This window comes from Conger conger, chromosome 1 (assembly GCF_963514075.1).
Source record: "Conger conger chromosome 1, fConCon1.1, whole genome shotgun sequence".
Lineage (NCBI taxonomy): Eukaryota > Metazoa > Chordata > Actinopteri > Anguilliformes > Congridae > Conger > Conger conger.
Window position 1 is genome coordinate 51,573,319 of NC_083760.1, and position 20,029 is coordinate 51,593,347.

At 41.4% G+C, this 20,029-nt stretch overlaps 1 protein-coding gene across 2 annotated transcripts; it reads left to right on the plus strand.

The window, feature by feature from the left end:
- Positions 1–609: 609 nt before the first annotated feature.
- On the plus strand, positions 610–19,857 carry LOC133123687 (collagen alpha-2(VI) chain-like). Of its 2 annotated transcripts, XM_061234168.1 has the most exons (29): positions 610–668; positions 1,155–1,318; positions 2,957–3,534; positions 3,980–4,000; positions 4,147–4,212; positions 4,298–4,351; positions 8,027–8,071; positions 8,160–8,186; positions 8,301–8,327; positions 8,446–8,490; positions 8,580–8,633; positions 9,090–9,152; positions 9,654–9,716; positions 9,799–9,852; positions 9,950–9,985; positions 10,565–10,627; positions 10,734–10,796; positions 10,983–11,045; positions 11,546–11,608; positions 11,877–11,927; positions 12,024–12,059; positions 12,599–12,661; positions 13,432–13,494; positions 14,147–14,182; positions 14,274–14,319; positions 14,408–14,560; positions 14,909–15,346; positions 15,443–15,481; positions 18,026–19,857. In XM_061234168.1, the coding sequence occupies exons 2-29, from the start codon at positions 1,216–1,218 to the stop codon at positions 18,631–18,633; spliced, it is 3,021 nt and encodes a 1,006-aa protein (XP_061090152.1). In that variant the 5' UTR covers positions 610–668; positions 1,155–1,215; the 3' UTR covers positions 18,634–19,857. The 2 variants fall into 2 exon arrangements, with proteins under 2 accessions (XP_061090152.1, XP_061090159.1); XM_061234175.1 differs by lacking the exon at positions 14,147–14,182.
- Positions 19,858–20,029: the final 172 nt, after the last annotated feature.

The window sequence follows — 20,029 nt, forward strand, 5'->3', positions numbered from 1 at the left end:
TCAAAAATGGATTCAATTATTCAATGAAATAAAAACAGGCGCTTGCTCTAAAACATAAGCCAAATCCTTCCTGTCAACCCTAAAGCTGAATGTTTTCCAAAGCCTAACTCTAACCATAATTTTAACCCACAACTAAATTTCTATCCCAGAACAATTAAATATATGATTTTTCTATTAAGATATCAAAATACAATCTAAATATATCATAAATGTAAAAAATAAAAAATAAATCTAATATTCAATTTGGCCACGTATAAACATTTGTTTTCAAATAATTTATGTTGCCTGTCTGTGCATGATTTAGAAATAATTATTCAACCATGGATAAGTCTACGAGTTTCATCCAGTAGCCACAAGAATAAACCTGCTGTTCCTTTGAAATTCTCAGTAGCTTCTCTCAATGGTGCTTTTAGTGCTCACCGTATCAAGTACTTATGAGGTGAACTGTTTTCCAAACACTGAAAGAATGTCTTGCTAGACAAGTGAGCACTGATACAGTGTTGATTCAGTGTTTTCTCCATAAATCTTCCCACAAGGATTCCAAATGCTTTGTGATGCCTGGCAAGTCTTAACAGGTAGCATTATGGTTAGCATACCAACCCAGGAAGGTGTAAGGAGATCAGAGCTAACCAAGGACTGCAGATCTGAAGCTCTCCTGCAATAGATTGGTAAGACTTTACGTACTCATTATATCACAATTTTTAATTTTGTTAAACTTTATGCAGTGTAAACAAAGGAAGGCATCCAGTTTGTTTGCCTGATGAACTTAAAGTATGAATAAAAGTGTAGGATAATTGTTTATGAAGGCACTGTTATCTTAATCACAAATGGGTTGAACATACTTGTAGAATCCATAAGTAACAGATACACGGCAACAGCCTTTGTAAATATTCATTTTTGAGTGTTGTCCATATTGATATGCAATGATAATGATTTTCTTTTAGTTAATGATTTGCTGTAATGACATGCAATAACAATGTAATGACATAGGGCTCCTATACACAATTTATTTGTTTGCATTTTAAAAGTACCTCATCCCAAATTTGAAAACTAAATTTATTGGATTGCTCACTGCATTGAGAAATACTAGCCTCAACTCAAAGCAGCTCTCTCTATAGCTGTAGTGTGACTGCTTTGAATTCTTCTCTCCTCAGCTTGCGACACAGTGTGTGTGTGTGGTACTGGTTCTTCGCACCCCTGCCCCGTTCTTTCGCCATGGGTGTCCTGCTGAAAACCATACTCCTGCTGTGGGCCCTGCAGGTCTCTGCTCTGGACCCTGAGAATGACAACCACATCATTCAGGACATAAACAGCAATGGTGAGAGCCCAGGTTGTGTATTGGAGGCAGAGATGATTATGACAAATATTCATTGTGCAAAGATAATGCTTCTGACTGGCTTATAAAACTGCAGTCCTGGGTTCTAACAGTATTTTCCTGGATTCTTTCCTGCATTTGCTCCAGGCAAAATCTATAGTGAAATAGTATTTGAATCAAAAACATTTACAATTTGAACCCAGGCCTGTTATACGATATGGACATATAAAAAACAAAGATTTTAAGACAGTTAAGACTGTCGTTTTTGTTAGTGTTTAACATTCCTTATTGATATCCCACATTTACACAGAGCTGAGAATCAATCATGCACTAATAGCATTGTATTGGTTCACTATTTCAAACCACCTATTATTGAATGCAGCTTCAGCATGGGAGTGACTGCCTCTCTCACTTATCTAGTTTTATTATTAGTGATAAAGTGATCCATCCATTCATGATGAACTTTGTCCTTTGATCGTGGACAGATTTATGATCGACACTATTTTATTGACCAAAAGAATGAATTAACCTTGACCTTGATGATATCGTATATACCGTATATGGTAAATGGTAAATGGTTGGCATTTATCCAAAGCGCTGATATACCCTGTATACCTTAGCAAGCGTTACATTATTTTATTGAATTCTGTGGTTTACTGTAGATCAAACCTGTAATGTTCCGTAGAAAACTTCTATAACAGTGCAGGTGATTCATTGTATTCTATGATTCTTTCTTTCAGAATTTAAATTTGTTCATTTGCTTGGTACTAATGGAACCTATACAGATTGAAATATAATTATTTTCACCTAACAATTACTTTACCATACCTGTGTGTTTTAAACAAGTGTGATTTTAACTTCTACCCAGCCTGCAGCCTGAAGCCTCAAGGTACATGCCTGGGACCCAGAAGGTTGGTGGCTTGAGCCCTGGTATAGACACGATAAGATCTGCACAGCAGTTGGGCCCTTGAGCAATACCCTTACCGCTGCAATGCTCCTGCGGGGATTGCCTCCTGTAAATTGTATTTTTATGTAATTCAGAGGTAGACGACCCTGTTCCTGGAGGACTGCAGGGTGTGCTAATTTTTATCTACAATTAATTGAATTGACATAAAATTGTTGCTAGAAGCCTGAGCTGCATTCGTTAGCTAACATTTGCGAACATGTTCAAACTTTTTTCTGTTTGGCACGAATGCTAGCTAATGTTAGCTAACAACATAAAAAGGTTTGTGTGGAATGAGCAAAAATGGCTGCCAACGGGGAAAAAAGCTGAGAGAACAAAAGTTGACAATTATTTGCCTGTTATAATATACTTTAATCAACTTTAAGGTAATATTTGTTCTTGCCTTAAAAACAAAATTTCAGGTAAGCAATGAATCAGCTGGCATTGTTAGATCTAAGTCGCATCCATTTGTATTGAGAAATGTGTTGGAATGGAATGTTCATTTGAAATTGTTTAACATTGTTCAATGAATGTCTGGTTTCAAGGGCCTGGATTTAGATTTTAAGGGGAAAACCAGGGGACCAGCAAATCAGCTTGTAAATCCCTTGGTCTAGGAGACCCTATCAATCATTAGGATCTATGTTGGTGTCCTCTGGTCTAATGGATGCCCAATTGTGCCTCTTGTCTGTGCCCCCCAGATGACCTTGACTGCCCCATCAATGTGTACTTCGCCATCGACACATCTGAGTCTGTGGCACTGAGGGAGTACCCACCGGGGAGCTCGGTGGAAGAGCTGAAGACATTCCTCAATCTATTTGTACAGAAGCTGGAGGGTACCACTCTGAGGTCCAACAAGGTTCAGTGGGCCTACGGTGGGCTGCACTTTTCTGACCGTGTGGAGATCTTCAGCCAGTTCACCAGCCAAGCCTCTGTCTTTCTAGCTAGGGCCAAAGCTATCAGGTACATTGGTCGTGGGACCTTCATTGACTGCGCCCTCAGGAACATGACAGAGCAGGTGAGGCGTGTACGCCCAGGCAAGCTACAGTTTGCCGTGGTTCTGACTGATGGGCATATCACCGGCAGCCCGTGTGGTGGAGTCCAGCAGGCTGCTGAGGCCGCAAAGGCAACAGGCATGAAGATCTTTGTGGTGGCTACGGGGCAGAGCACCGTGGAGAATGAGCTGAGGCAGATTGCAAGCTCCCCCGTGCAGCTCTACCGGAAGGACTACCTGGCATCCAACCGGAATGCAGCCGTCCAAATGATAACTGACACCATGGCAAGTCCAACCACAGGGCTGTTCCCATTGGAAGGTTAAGGGGTGTGCCCTGCCACAGATCATCAAGAATAGAGATTAGCATAGCTAAAGTAGGACCATCTGAGATGGCATCCCACGGCAACCGTGTAACCATTTTTAATCGTTGTTCAACAAGGGGCTATTGTAGATGATCTACCGAGCAGTTCAATTGGTAAAGCTATTTGCTGTAACTGCTGACTGAGCCATATAGCCTTATAGTTCATGCCTGGGCTATCTTACTAGCTAACTATGATCGGGAGTCTGCACCCGCTAGGTTTCCTCCAGTTACGGCGTAAATGTCCTCTAGCTACGAACTAGGTGCCTACTAATTGTATTGAGAGATGCACCTCTCCTCTGATCAGCATTAGACATTATACATACATTGAAAAATATATTATACATAACATGCATTTATTTCTTCTCCCAGGTTAAGGAAGGTGAATTTGTGGTGAGTACAATTTTGTTTTAAGATCAAGGAGAATGTCCTCCAAGACATAATGGAAAAGCTATTTAAATTTCAGCTACTTAGTAACGCTTAGTCTGTTGCATGTGACATGTCTCATTTACATGACGTCTTTGTCTGGTTTTCCCCAGTGCCGGGAAAAAATGTGTGTGCAAACAGCAGGGCTGGCAGGACCCAAAGGACAACAGGGTCGCAAAGTATGTAAGACAGCAGCTGTTTGTTAAAGCACCGCACACCTGCTCACATAAACCGAAGTTCAGGAAAGATTTTTGTCTCTCATAGGGTACCAAGGGAATTAAAGGTGCCACAGGAAATCCAGGATCCCCAGGGCAGATGGTATGATGATTATTATATGATTTTCTTGTGGGTTACGATGTGTCGAGGACCCGGCCCTAGGCCTGCCTGATGAGAGATTGACAGAAGATGGGTTAGGCAGGAATGCATTGTTAACCCCTCGCACACGCCAGTGGGGTGGTAGTAAGCACGCCCGTAAGAGGAAAAATATGTGGTTCAAGACAAATGTACAACCGTTTATGGACACTGAGGAGTCTGAAGTCAGAGGACTTAGATTTAGAGTAAGGCTAAAGGTCTGACTGAGGCCATGTGTAGAATGTGTTCCAGCATGACCTTGGAGGAGACTCAACATGCCGAACGAGTGATTGGTGACCCAGGGGGTCTGGCTTTCAAAGAAACGGTAAATATAATAACATTCTTAATTGAGAAGTGTGGGCTTGCTCCTACAGGGGAGGAACATAAGGCCTGGTTAAAGCAAAGAGATGAGGAAAACAATGTGGACGATTGGGAAATAAAAGTCTGAGGAGATGGAAAAATGTAGGAAAGATAAGGAAAAAGGGAGGGATGTTAATACCGAAAGAAGATTAAGAGGCTTTAAGGGCCTCCCTGATTATAGCACTGACAATTTGTCGGATAGATTCAAAGGACTGACTGTAGAGGAGTTGGGTGATGAATTACACTCAGCTATTAGTTGGATGTCCTTTGTAGATCCCTTAAGGCGCCACAAGAAAGAGCACCTGATGAATGTATTGAGCTGGTGGAGGGCACTTACTGCTGGCTTGTATGAAGTCAAAGTGTGGAGAGAGTCCAAGAGAGACTATGACAGTGAGGCAGATAACAGTGATGAATAGGCTCATTAAATAAGTTGCATAAGAGCTAGTGTTTTCCCCCTCGGTATAATGGGGATATTTCTGGATTAATTTTTTACCAGAATAAATACACTTCTGTACAAGTTTCAGGATATATAAGAAGTGAGCTTTTAGACGTAAAGGTACCTCTTAGGATTTTGCTTAACAAGATATCTACGGGCTGTTGAGGAGAGAGCAACGCAGGACAATTATAATCAAGCTGGAGTGGCGCGCTCCCTCTGCTAGTGATGTGTATCTGCAATTCCCCAACGACTTCTGCGTGAACTTGACCTGGAGCCCAACGGAGAAATTGAACAGCAGTACATGTAGCGTTCAATACCACATTACAGTAACAGCTGGGCAGGCTGGCGACCCAGAGTCCCGTACGGAGGAATCTACGCATTACCAGGAATGTCTGGATATGGAGAATGGAGTGGCGTACGTGGTGTGGACTCAGCCCAAGAGTTGTGGCAACAGGACTGATAGCGAAGAGGTGATCATGCGCATCCCTCATCATACAGAAAAGCTGGTGAAAGAGTTTAATTGCTTTTACGACATGCTTGGAGCCATGAACTACACCTGGCGGCCAACGATGGGACCAGAGACCTCCAGCTCTACTACTGGCATAAGCATATGGAAATGAAGGCCTTGGGTAGCTGTGGCCTGTACTTCTACAGCGGGGAGGATAAAACAGGCTGTCACCTGCATGGAAAGCTGCCCGACTTCATCGACATTCACATCCTCTTGAACAGGATGCGAGGCCCCTCCACGCTACAGAACACCTTCCTGCTGGACCCACGCAAGAACCTAAAGCCTCCCCCCTCTAACCTCAGTGTCAGTGAGGAGAGGCACATGCTGCGGCTGCACTGCACCCCCCCCCCCCCCCCGACGTGTTCGAAGACACGTCGGGGGGGAAGTACACGTACCGCTACAGAAGCAGCGGGTCCACTGACTGGCAGGAGAAGTATAGTTTACCGGACACACCAGTGCACATCCCATACAACAGGCACTCGCGGTACGAAGTGCAGGTGAAGGCTGTCTCCAAGGACATCTGTGGCATTGGAGCCAGTGACTGGAGCAAAGTCACGTCTTTCGAAAGTCCGGGTCCTGATCCTGCCCCAGATTCCCAAACCAATGTAGCTGTTCAAAGAGCTCATCAACAGCAAAGGGTGTATCTTGACATTAACATCTGGTGGAAAGGTGAATTAGAAAAACAAAGGGGTTATATGAACCTTATGTGAATCACGTAAATGCACCGGTATACGGTTGAAAGAATATAAAGCAATGCATGTGACTAGCAAACTGAAAGATCATATTTAACCTGTGAACTGTATAATTCTATTTACTTGACTACAATAAAATATGCTTAATCATAATTATAATTGAGTGGAATTGAGTCAACTAGAAAAACTACAATGAATACAGGAGATCATATAACAGCGTTGCGTCACCCCACTTCACTTCGAGACTGGGCTGGAAGTTCAGTAGAACTTACCAGTTCTCCAGGACATTCGAAGATACTTAAAGGAAAAGAGAGTTCGTCTCCGAGACACCTCCTCGTGGGGTACTGCTCGTGGGAACGTGAGGTCGGAGCTCGGCGCGGGGTCCATGCCCTTACACTCTGCGACATCAGACAGCTGATTGGATAGCATAGACTATACAGGCTCCCGACCAGATCAGAAAAACATTGTACATGGAACCACCTCCTGATTGGTCAATGACATAAAACACAGAATCTGCTCGCGAGACCTCCCACACCTGATGAATTCAAGCGGAGAGTGCTTGAATTCGTACATTGCATTACATTAATGGCATTTGGCAGACGCTCTTATCCAGAGCAGGAGACAATCCTCCCCTGGAGCAATGCAGGGTTAAGGGCCTGTGCAGATCTTATTGTGGCTACACCGGGGATTGAACCACTGACCTTGCAGGTCCCAGTCATGTACCTTAGCCACTACGCTACAGGCCGCCATTAGCGACATTAAGACCTAACATTTATCTTACAATTTGGTACCAATCAAAAAAAAAAAAAAACTATCTGGAGCCTGCACCTAATACAGTACACTCAGCGGTAAAGCATAATTTTTGAACACAGAAACTCAGAAACAGCATTCTATTTTGCAACTGTAATCAAGAAGAAGCTTAATTTAAGGATATGATATTTCGGTTGTGATTTAGCCAACTAGCTACAATGCCAAGTAGCAGTTGGTAACTTAACCACGAGGAGAGAACGTTTTGAATATTGATAATCCACTAGTCTTAGTAATAACTTTACATCCAAACCAACATTTGGAATGTAACCAAAGTAATCATGGTGCCACCGCATTTATTAGCTGATGTTGGAAGTTACTCTCGTAAGCGACCTCTAGTTTGGACTTTACACTTGGTGTAACTGGATCCTTTGGATTTTTTTAACTCAGTGCCTCATGCTAGCTTGAATACAGGGAAGGGATACATTGTGAACCATCTCACACAAAGGTATCTTAACCATATTGCCATGGTCATATCCCAAGTGGCATGCATATGTCAACCTATTATGCAACCTACTGTATTGTGCAACCTATTGTGACCTGCTTTAGATTTATTCTCAGCCCTTTGATCATAAAGATGAGAAGATGCAACAAAAATATTTGCTCTCTGTTCTTGACTGAATCCTGGCAGCACCAGGAATAATGTCATCCATGGAATGAGCGTTCCAGGCAACAGGAGATCCTCACCCTTTCTGATGAGTGGCATTTTCTGCTTTGAGTGGCCAAGAGATGCAAATTTGGCCAAAAAAAAATAGACCAAAACATTTAAACATGCTGCTTTGATATAGTCCTTTCCTGATGAAACTTACAGATCTGAAATTTGGTGTCGTTTTTCACAGGGAGATCCGGGTATTGAAGGCCAGATAGGTTTGCCTGGACGAAAGGTCAGTAGTATCTCTTACAGTACTAGAGTCTTGGCTTGTACTACTATTTATTTGAGCACAATTTTACATCTTCTTCATCCATTTACAGGGGCTCCCAGGCATAAAAGGAGAAAAGGTTTGTTTTGTGGCATACCGAATTAATTTATCGTGAGCACATTTCTTTGTACTCAACCTTACACCAATGCATCAATGCTTACATTAATGGTTTCACTCTCAATATACTTCACAGGGGGATATAGGAGTATCTGGAGTTAAGGTATGAGACTAGTATTTCCTTTTGTTATTTATATGCTAACCAGATTGCTGTCTTTTATAATTGCAATCATGCCTTTTATTGTCACACAAAAGAAAACCTTTAATCTGTTAATGTTTAGGGGCAAAGAGGAGCTCCTGGTTTCAATGGAATTGATGGTGAAAAGGTATGTCTTTGCTTTCTCATACATACTGTACCAAATTGTTCTAATAACTGCTTAAGGGTGCTGAGCTCTGTACTTGCTCTATTTTTCAGGGAAAGCCTGGCATCATAGGTAGCCCTGGATGCAAAGGGGATCCAGGCATGCCAGTAAGAACAGCAAAGAGTTGTCACAGCTAACACCTACAACCCAGATACTATTTCAATTTTCTGTGTAGATTTTAAATGAATTTGCTTTCTCTCTTGATAATTTATTTTATGTTTACTCTCCTGCATATACACATTACTCTACACTCAGCAGAGCATCTCTGAACACAAAACATGTCAAACCTTTAAGTGAATAGTCTACAGCAGCAGAAGACCAATACGTCTAAAAAATAATAATAAATACCTAATAAAGTGCTCACTGAGTGTATATGTGCATGTTTATTTTCCATGTCTTCTCTGGTTACAGAGTTAGCAGTACTGATAAATGAAATAGGCCTAACAGTTACATCATCCCTTATGGATTAATTTTCTTTCATGGGTTTAAATTTTCTTCCCTCATTACTGAAACATTTATTTTCAAAGGAAGGATTGACACAGTACATTTATTTTCCCTGACAGGGAGACCTCGGCCCTACTGGTGACTTTGGGCTCAAGGGCGAAGCAGGAGATCCAGGAGAAAAGGTCTGTACATGCTAATCTACGTATGTTCAAATGATGAGCCCAAGATCCAAAACAACTACACATTACATTATTGGCATTTGGCAGACACTCTTATCCTGAGCAATGTACAGTTGATTAGACTAAGCAGGAAACAATCCTACCCTGGAGCAATGCAGGGTTAAGGGCCTGGCTCTAGGGCCCAACGGCTGTGCGGATCTCATTGCGGCTACACCGGGATTAGAACCACCGACCTTGCGTGTCCTAGTCATTTACCTTAACCACTATGCTACAGGCCACCCTCAATTCACACAATCAGAATTCACTGGATCGGCAGAATTCAAGGATTTTCCTCCCTTCTTGTAGATCCCGCATCTGTAAATATAATGTATTGATTGACTTAAATTCCTCCTGCATGTAGAGATTAAGTGGACACTCCATGTAGTTCATGTTGTAGTGTAGAGGTGAATGTTTGTTCTTCCCATGTGAGAGTAATGTGGCCTGTGAATGTCCTGCCCTGAGCAGGGTGATGCTGGGCAGAATGGCAGGCCTGGCCCCCGGGGGCCTCAGGGAGGTGCTGGACAAAAGGTAAGGATTCAGGACACCGACCAGCATTCTATACATCATGTGACTACGCAAGCTTCTTGGGAAAAAATTGTCCTCATTACAGGGTGTCAGAGGCTACGCGGGAAACCCCGGTCTTCCAGGGAAAAAAGGAGTCAAGGTACCCGTTCAAGCACATTCCTGTAAATGGCCAGCTTTTCTATTATCAAACTAAATATGCCCATAAACTCCTATTCTCAAATCAATGTGTGCTTCAGGGGCAGCCTGGACCAGATGGGGATCCTGGAAATCCTGTGAGTATTTACCATTGGCTTGCCTCTCCATCTTCATAAGTATGTGTCATTTTTTTGCATTAAAGTTGAGTAACGCAACATATCATCTTATGATTTATAACAGGAAAATATACTCAGAACCGTTATTAATTATCAATTAGCAAATAGATTTGGTCATCCATTCTCAAAATTTTACCCACATTTGACCCACATTTTATGAATTATTAATCGGGCATTTGAGTCTGTACATGGGCAGCTAAATATTTTTAGTCATTCTGCATACTAAATCATCATTTTCAGGTAGATCCACATATCCAAAAATCAAAAGTTACACTCTTAGAAAAAGGGCTCTGAAAGGGTTCTTTGGCTTGACTTTATAGGACCAATTAAAGTTTTTTATGGAACCCTCTGTGGTAGGTGTGAAAAGTGTGGAAGCTACCAGATTGAACCATTCTGCCCTTGAACTAGATAGTGTGCAAACTGAGAGCATGTGTGAGAGCGTGTTCCTCTGTGACACTGAGAGCAGGTGTAGTGCAACCTCATTCTTTCAAAAACATCTTCAGTTATTATTTCACTAACCAAATAAACATGGATACTTAGGGACACAGAGGAGATAGCGGGAAAGTTGGTCTGCAAGGCAGAGCTGGTGGTAAAGGAGACAAGGTACGCAACGTTCCTCCCAAATCCTGTTGACCTGTTCTATCCCATTTGTTTGGATATGTGTCCATGCAGTTTGTCTTCTGATCTTCTCCTTGACCGTACATCTTAGGGAAACATAGGACTGGAGGGAGAAAGAGGACTTCCTGGAAGCGATTGTATTAAAGGGGTTCCAGTAAGTTTAGTGGATGAATTTGTCTTTATTCAAAATATTTTTTTCATATATTTTAGTGAAAGAATCTGAATCCACAGTCATGCTTAAATCACCAGTATTGTCGCCTCTTTTAGAAATACTATTTTGTGTTCAGTTACCCAAAACTGAATCAGTCTGACTTTTCTGTTGTTCCTACAATGTCCCCAGGGGCCTCCAGGTGTCCCAGGAGTCCGTGGCCCACATGGTGAAGGTGGAGCGCCCGGAGAGAAAGTAAGTATTTTAGCCGAGAGCAAGCCCTGGAGCAGGCTTCTGCTGGGGCAGTTCTGGGGCAGCCTGTAGCCTAGTGGCCAAGGTACATGACTCAGACCAGGAAGGGTGGTGGTCCAAGCCCCGGTGTAGCCATGATAAGACCATTGTGGCTGTTAGACCCTTGAGCAAGGCCCTTAACCCCGCATTGCTCCCTGGGTGCTGCATGGTGGCTGCCCACTACTCCTAACTAACTTTGATGGGTCAAGTGCAGAGGATAAATTACCCCACGGGTTTCAATATCTTCTTCTTCTTTCTGAATCTTACAAATCTGTAAGCCTTAAGCCCTGACCATACCTATATCTTAATAGGATGAGATGATTTTATTCAGAGTGAATTACATTACAGGAGATCATATGTTTTATATGAGTAATGGTGCCAGATCTGGCTTACAACACTCAATAACAACAACACTCATCTCACTGACTATCTGAGACTTGATCACCTTTTCTATTCCTGTATAGGGGTCTCCAGGTGAAGCAGGGGACTCCGGGCCAAGAGGGGATATTGGTAGACCAGGACCCAAGGTGATTTCAGCTAGGCCCTCCTGAGGGGACGCTGAGCATAGTCGACCTCAGACAGGCCTAATTGTGTATACATTCTGCCAATCATTTGTACTGTGGAAACCCAACAGACTAAGAATGGAAAGAAAAAAAGTTTCACATTTAAATATTCAAACATAGAAAAATGATTGTCAACGTAGGTGGATTGTACATGTGAAACTAAATGATAATGATGGATGTAGAGGCTGACAATGTAATGGATAGGTATATTTCATGAACTGAACTTTTCTAGGGCGATCAAGGAAAGAATGGGCACAACTACCCCGGTTCCAGGGGTTTGCAGGTATTCTATTTGGCTGTTTTTTTATCATTGCAATCTATTTTGTTCAACTAAATGTTTACCAACTGGCAACTAATGCTGCATTCCGTTTTCCTCAAGGGAGACAGAGGAGCTCCAGGTTTTCAAGGACTGCCGGTGAGCCGCTATCTTTTCATGTTTGCGAAAAGAACAACCAACTCAAATAACAGCTCAAACAGCAGAGGAGAGAACAAGCTTCTTGACAAAATGAAGATAATTACTTTCAGTAAATAAAAGCATTTTCCTCAGTTTATATCGAAACTCTTGTGAGCAATCTCTTCCAATATCTATATTCTGGCTGGCTAATAGGCAATGCGTTGACATAGAGGTTCCTCCTTTATCCCATTATTTTTAAGTTGCTGGCGCTTCGGTCATAACAATTAATGAAATGGCATTTAAGCTCTTAAATTCAGAAGAAAATGTGGTATCATATCCTCCAAGTTGATTTTCATGACTAGATTATACATTACAAGTGATGTTGCCAAAGACCTTTTATATGACATGGTGGATATTTTTCTGTGACTTGCTTAGAACAATGATATATTGTTATGAGGCTGGTGAATGTCATGTAATGCTACCAAAGAGAATTCTAACTGGAACATGCATTGCTGCTCTTAAACTGTTAAACTGCTGTTAGCTCTGAATGTGTTTTTCAGGGTCCAAGAGGCTATTTTGGAAGCAAAGGAAAACATGGGCCAAAAGGAACTACAGGAGTAACCGTGAGTGGTTGGTAGTATCTTCTGAAATCAGGCACTGATTCAGTTCAAAGCTGCCTAATAATAAAACTAAATTAAACATATACTTCCAACTGATCCATTGATGAGCTTTTTGTGACATATTTGACAAACATGCCAAATAATAATGAAATAAATTGACTAATTGAATCTATCTGATTCACTTACACTCAGTGAGCACTTTAGTAGGTATTTATTAAACTTATTTTTTAGACTTAATAAGTCTTCTGCTGCTGTAGCCTATCCACTTAGAGGTTTGACACATTGTGTGCAGTGATGCTCTTCTGCATACCACTATTGTATGGCATGTTTATTTGCGTTACTCTCACCTTCCTGTCAGCTTCGACCAGTCTGGCTCTTCTCCTCTGACCTCTCTCATTAACAATGTGTTTGTGCCTGCAGAACTACTGCTCACTGGATGTTTTTGGTTTTTCGCAGCATTCTCTGCAAATTCTAGAGACTGTTGTGCGTGAAAATCCCAGGAGGTCAGCAGTTTCTCAAACCGACCTGGCACCAGCAATCATTCCCTGGTCAAAGTCATTTAGATCACATCTTTTCCCCATTCTGACATTGACCTCTAGGCCATGTCTGCATGCTTTTATGCATTTAGTTGCTGCCACATGATTGGCTGATTAAATATTTGCATTAACAAGCTGGTGTATAGACCTATGTAATAAAGTGATCACTGAGTGTATATTTTGCATGCAAACGTATGTAGTGTTTCTCTACATGCTGATGCTCTTGTCTGCCTTAAGGGGGAGCCAGGACCCACAGGTGTACCTGGAAACAGAGGATCCAGGGGTAGTCCTGGCCCAGTGGTGAGTCTTGGTACCCCACCCCACCCTCGTCACCACATGCACTGTGCTGTGGCAATACACATAAACCAAATCAAGGCATGAAAGCGTAATGTAGAACAAAATAATACATTAGGTTCAACAGTATTGAGATGCACTGGCACATCATGTTCTGAATGGAATATATTGTGCACCATACAATAATGAAGCCTTGATATTATTTACCTTTATGAAGTGTTGCATATTATAGTAGGAACACATCGAGTGCTTATTTTTCTTAGTAGACAATCCAGTGATACCATATTTTGGAGAAATAGGACTGCCTAGAGATAACCAACAATGTTGTCTGACACGGTAATATTGAACAACATATCAAACCTAATTTTAAAGACACTTTTTTTAGACTATTTTCACTCTTTCACATTCAGCATGCAAGTTTTGGTTCAGGCATAATTGTCGCACGTGACACCACTGGTGGAAAATTGGATATACAGTAAAGGAGCAATTACAGAATGCAATCAACATTGCTACAAAAACACTACCATTAACAGTTATGAAATAGGGCATTTTTAATAGGTGAAAATTAAGGATTGAAAATGTAATATACTTCATACTGTATATGTTTTTTCTATTTTGTGTAACATTGCAATTTAATTTTATTTGTGATGTACTGTAGGGGTCGCCTGGCTATCGCGGCGCCTCTGGTTTATCTGTGAGTAAATACCAAAAAAATGTATGCCCTTCTCAAGTGAACGGTCTAGTCTTTCAAACCTTTAAAAATGTGTTTTTATTTTCATTTACAGGAGTGTGAAATCGTGGATTATGTGAGGGAAACATGCGGTTGTTGTGGTAATACTTTAGATAGCAATATACTGTAGATGTTGTACTCCTTGTTCTCATCTGATGATATAAATCCTAACTATCGTTTTCTTTGCAGACTGTGAAAAGGTTTGTCCTGCTCTAGACCTGGTGTTTGTGATCGACAGCTCCGAAAGCATAGGGAAAATCAGCTTCAATCTTGCTCAAAATTTTGTCATCAGTCTTGCCAACCGACTTGGGAAAATGGCCAAGAATGTTTCTGACATTTCAGGTAAATTAGGAGGCAGAACCAGATAGAATTTTCTGACCACAAACTCAAGTAATTATAATAAAATTATTTGCATTATGGTCTTAGATATTTGCATTTGGAAAATTTAACCTAATGAATTTAATGTCATTTCCTGCTTGACAGCATCAGTGATTAATTTATTTGACGGATCACAACTAAGAAAACTTGCAGCGTCTCGTCGATGCCCTCTACGCACACCCATTTAGTTTAGAAGTTTAAAAAAAAAAATTGCATCTCTTAAAGAGATGGACAGGCTTATGTCACATCAGAGTGTCAACCTTGTTAGTATCAAAGCACCCCAAGGATTCCTCTTCTCAAACTGGTTGCCAGGTTCCCGTCTGGGTGTGGTCCAGTACAGCCATCAGGAAGAAGTGCAGGCCATCAGGATGGATGATGCCAGTATCACCTCAATGGCCTCTTTCCAAGCTAAAGTCAAGGCCATGGAGTGGATCGCCGGGGGAACCTGGACAGCCTCAGCTCTGAAGTTCACCTACGAGAAGCTGATCCTCCCCGGCCGCCGGCCTGGGACCAAAGTGGTGGCCATCGTCATCACAGACGGTCGATACGACCCTAAAGACCAGGACAACCTGGGGTCCCTCTGCAGTGGTGTGGAGGTTTACGCCATTGCCATCAGAAACACCGAGGCTGACAAGCAGTCCCTGGAGAAAATCGCCTGCAACATCCCAGGCCGAGTGAAAACACTCAGCTTGTATGCAGAACTGACAGCTGAGGAGTTTCTGGAGGAAATCGAACTAATCCTCTGTCCAGGCAAGTCTGCATCTGAGCAATCATAGCTTGAAGCTTTTCCCAGTTCATACTCGGTGCTCACGGGTGCTTATCCATGGCTCATTTGCAATTTTACAGAACCAGAACACATCTGCCCAGACCTGAAGTGCAGCTCAGGTAAGGCCAAGCTTTCTGTGTATCAGTACTTTTTATTCTCTTTCACATCGGACTCATCCAAAACCACTACCATGCCGTGAAAAAATATTTTCTATGACAAGTGCATGTGTAATGCAGAATGTACAAATTGTACAAGTATGCCTTATTTGACCTTGAAATAAATGTATGTTTTATGTAAAAGTAAATAGTATACCACGGCCAAACTCACAGAAATGCTGTGCTCCAAAAGACCTAGCCTGCCACCTCCACACTGTTTATTCTATAATTGCAAGCTATGAATGATAATGAGCTATTGTTTTTAATTGTGCACTCAATATTGAGCTGAGCATACATTAAATCCTCAAATTGTGTCCGGGATTCTATTTGAAGCCGGGCCTCAGATAATAGCCGGGGGTGTGGCCGATTCGGAAAAATAAAGGCCGGCCCCCAAATACAAGCCGGGGTAATATTGCCTACCAGTAGGGCTATCAGTCTATGAGCACTAGAAGACATTGTTTCGTTTAATATTTTATATTGTTGGTTGGTTTAATACTGAATGCCAATGAAAAGTCTTGTCCTACACCATGGGTCTCCAACACTCTCAAGCTACCAGTCGCTTGCCGCCCCCTTCTAAGTAGCTTGCCAAAGGCTGAAGCAGTATACATTTAAACACAATTAAACACAATTAAATTGTTTACGAATTTAATAAAAAGTAAATCAGGCAAAATTAAAAATGAACTCAATTTAAGCTACTTGGCTATGCAATAAGGTTTCCATGTATTTACAGCACAGCGCACGTTCAATGAATGAATGAAAGCAGCTGCCTTGGCTCGCAATAAACAAACGGGTGGAAATCCCGACACACTACATAAAACTTAACAGTGAACCATCAAATACCCCCCAGATTTCAGTGCCCATCAGTCCCAACATTTACCAATAGAATCAAACAGTCCAAAAGTAAATTAAATCCCAAACCAAAGCGAAAATCTTTTGATAGCCTAGCCTAGCCTTTGATAGGAGTATGCTGCTCCAAACGAAACGCATGTCTCACAATAAAACGCACCTTAGGAAAAAAATATCCTTAACTAGCTGTTATCTACGCTAATTTGTTATTGTTCATGAAAGCGTGTCTGGCAAGTTGTTATTTTATGGATTCTGGACTTGCATGTGATTTATTGTGTTTGAGAATATTAGCAATAAACTGTTAAGTCTGTTAAACTGACACTATGACTTACCAAACGGTGTTTCCTGATTAGCCTACACTAATTGATTTCTGAACAGTTACAGGAAGTGTTGAACAGTGTTGGCCCACTTGAAGTATAGCCTTTTACTTTATTTCTAAGAATAAAATTCTACAACAGAAGCCTAATAAGAAATAAAGGCCTGCCTCGAATACAAGCCTGCCCCAAATAAAGGCCTGTGCTTTGTGCAACCTAAGTAAATAAAAGACCCCGGACACAATTTGAGGATTTACAATATGCAATTCCCAGCCTAATTTGGAATATCCAGTTACTATGTGTGGCTGTGTTCATGCAGGACCCCTCACTCCCAATTCAGGAGAGTGAAGACTTCTGCGGTTCTCCTCTGAAACATGTGGTGCCACCAGCCTAATTCTTTTCACACTGCAGCCAAGTTTTATTTTTAGTTCTTTACTGGCTGAACCCTCCCATACCAAGGGCAACACAATAGATAACTATGCATTACCCGGTGGGGCTACTGGACACAGTCGAAAATGGCATGGTCTGGATTTGATCTGGGGGGGGTTCATCCACTCACCATAACGCAACCTTCTTGCTAGCTCCTACATTCAAATGAAAAACCATTTAGGGAACTTCGGTCAGGCGGCAAGGTTGTCAGCACCATACATTTAATAGGGATGTTACAGAATGTATTAGAAAGTCATGAAATGTAGTGGAGTGGGCCTGGCCTTCCCCTATAGAACCATTCCCAACTTGTACTCTGCAAATAGAGACACTGGAAAAGGTTCAGAGAAGGGCAACCAGATTTATTCCATGTATAAAAGATAAGAGTTATGAGGATGGACTTAAGATGCTTAATCTCTTTAAGCTTAGTAAAAGGAGACTTAAATTGTTTGAGGCTTATAAATTAATTAAAGGGGTTAACAGAGTGAATTATAGGCGATTCTTCGGGGTGAGTTTGTTTGGCAGAATGAGAGGGCACAAATGGAAATTGGCAAAGGAGAAATTCCGTACAGATATTAGGAAGTATTTTTTCACACAGCGAGTGGTCAATGTGTGGAATAGCTTGCCAGTACATGTAGTGGAGGCAGAAACACTGGGTGTTTTCAAGACCAGGCTTGATACAGTGTTAGATACTATTTAGCTTTTAGGCAAACTAGGCAGTAGGTGCACTTAGGGGTAGGAAAAGGCTAGCATTGCTGGGCTGAATGTCCTGTTCTTGCCATTACCTTAGGTCATGTTGTTTTGTAAATAAATTCCTTGTATAGAACATCTCTCAATCTGGGTTCCTGCAAATAAGCTTCAAATTTTCTAAGTTTCTATTTCATAACTAAAATAAGAAGACTTTATTTATTTTTTTTGCCAGATCTCAAGGTGGCTCCGTTGGTGCAGCGCCCTGTTGATATCCTGTTCTTCGTGGATGGCTCTGAGAGAACGAGAGCTCGAAATTTCATCAGCGTTCTGAGTTTCATTGTACTGCTCTCCCAAGAGATCCCTCTGGCCAAGAAGGACAATGATTACAGAGGGGCTCGCTTCGCTGTGCTGCAGTTCGGAGGGGAGAACCCTCCTGAAGTGCTCTTAGATTTTTCCTACAGCCAAAGCAGCATCTCTTCCATTGTCAAAAAGGCTGTGTACCGGGACTCAGCCTCTGCTTTGGGGGAAGGCATCCTTTTTGCCACGGACAATCTTGTGAACAACCGCGGAGGAAGGTACAAAGGAGTGCGTCCACATGCAGAGCGGTCTTTCGTTTTCATCACGGATGCAGTGACCACCGACAAGAATTTCGAGGAGGGCATCGCGGCTATGAGGAAAGCCAATGTCGTGAGCACGGCTATTGCGGTGGGCTCCGGTATTGACCATGAGCGGCTGATGAAACTTGTTTTTAAAGACCGAGCTCTCATCTTCCATTTTAAGACATACAAGCACCTTGCTTCCACTGAAGTTGTCAAACACATTGCTCACTGCCTTGGATAACCTAATGCCCAGATATCTTCTTTAGTATCTGTGACCGTTAGATGAACCACAGATCTAGTATTTTAATAATATTTTTGGTACATTTGGATTTAGCCGACAGTGCTGTGAAAAAGTATTTGCCCCTTCTGATTACCTGAATTATTGCATATTTGTAACACAAAATGGTTTAGACAAAATGTAATATTAGACAAACAGAACCTGAGTAACCATGAAACACATTTTTAAACTATTATTTCATTTATTTCATGAAAACATTATCGAACACCCATATGACCCTTGTGAAAAAGTAATTGCACCAGTAATTGCAACTGGTTGCACAACCTTTAGCAGCAATCCAACTCTTCCTATAATTTGATACCAGTCATTCACATTGCAGTGGAGGAATTTGTGCCCTCTTAAAGCAGAACTGCTTTAATTCAGAATTTATGTATTAATCTGAAAGGTTTTTCTGCATGAACTAATTGTTACAGCAGTTCTACAAAGACGAGTGGACTAAAATTCCTCCACAGCAATGTGAGACTGATATACATTATAGGAAGCAACCATTTATTCCGTTTAAGGGGGCAATTATATTTTAACATGGATTATATATGGGTGTTTGATAGAATCTTTCCAATAATAAAATAATTTTAAAAAAAGTTCTGTTCTGTGTTTACTCAGGTTCCCTTTGTCTTTTGTGACAAATATGCAATAATAAAGGAAATCAGGAAGGGAGCACGTTTTCGTGGCACTGTAATGCTCATAATATTTAATTTTTTCTTGGCATGGTTCCAGGACAGCACTGCAATTTCAGAATTTAGTGGTAACCTAAGTTTATTAGCCAAAATGGTAGACTATATTTTCAACTTAACCCAGACATATGCATGAACCAGTATCACATTTATATCCACAAAGAAATCACTTGGTGCTTAACATTGTTTACATTAAATTAGCTGTAGCCTATACTAGCCTTTTAACTTGCACATTTTGCAGCATATTGTAAAGGAATTTCCTTTTTTCCCCAAAGATATGCATGAACCAGTATCACATTTATATCCACAAAGAAATCACTTGGTGCTTAACATTGTTTACATTAAATTAGCTGTAGCCTATACTAGCCTTTTAACTTGCACATATTGCAGCACATTGTCAAGGAATTTCCATTTGACAAGACAAGTGTCTAGGTAAAATTGAATTATTGTTTGTATTGTATGTTACAATTAAAGTCTGCAAGCTTTCACCTTATTGCCAAAGAGTGCAAGAGGCATTAAAATTCGAAAGCCTACAACTATGACATGGTGCATTGGGAAAACACACAGAGAATGTCCCCAGGGCAGTGCCCTGGAAGTTGATTCTGGAAGAGATACATGCACAGCAACCAGACAGTGTTCTCTTCCTGCAGTCATGAGGAAGAATA

Bases quoted from the DNA above. Each gene is read 5' to 3' on its own strand.
- LOC133123687 (XM_061234168.1), top strand. From the start codon at position 1,216: ATGGGTGTCCTGCTGAAAACCATACTCCTGCTGTGGGCCCTGCAGGTC. The intron at 4,001-4,146 runs GTGAGTACAATT...GGTTTTCCCCAG, and splicing joins TTAAGGAAGGTGAATTTGTG to TGCCGGGAAAAAATGTGTGT. The intron at 13,495-14,146 runs GTGAGTCTTGGT...GATGTACTGTAG, and splicing joins GGGGTAGTCCTGGCCCAGTG to GGGTCGCCTGGCTATCGCGG.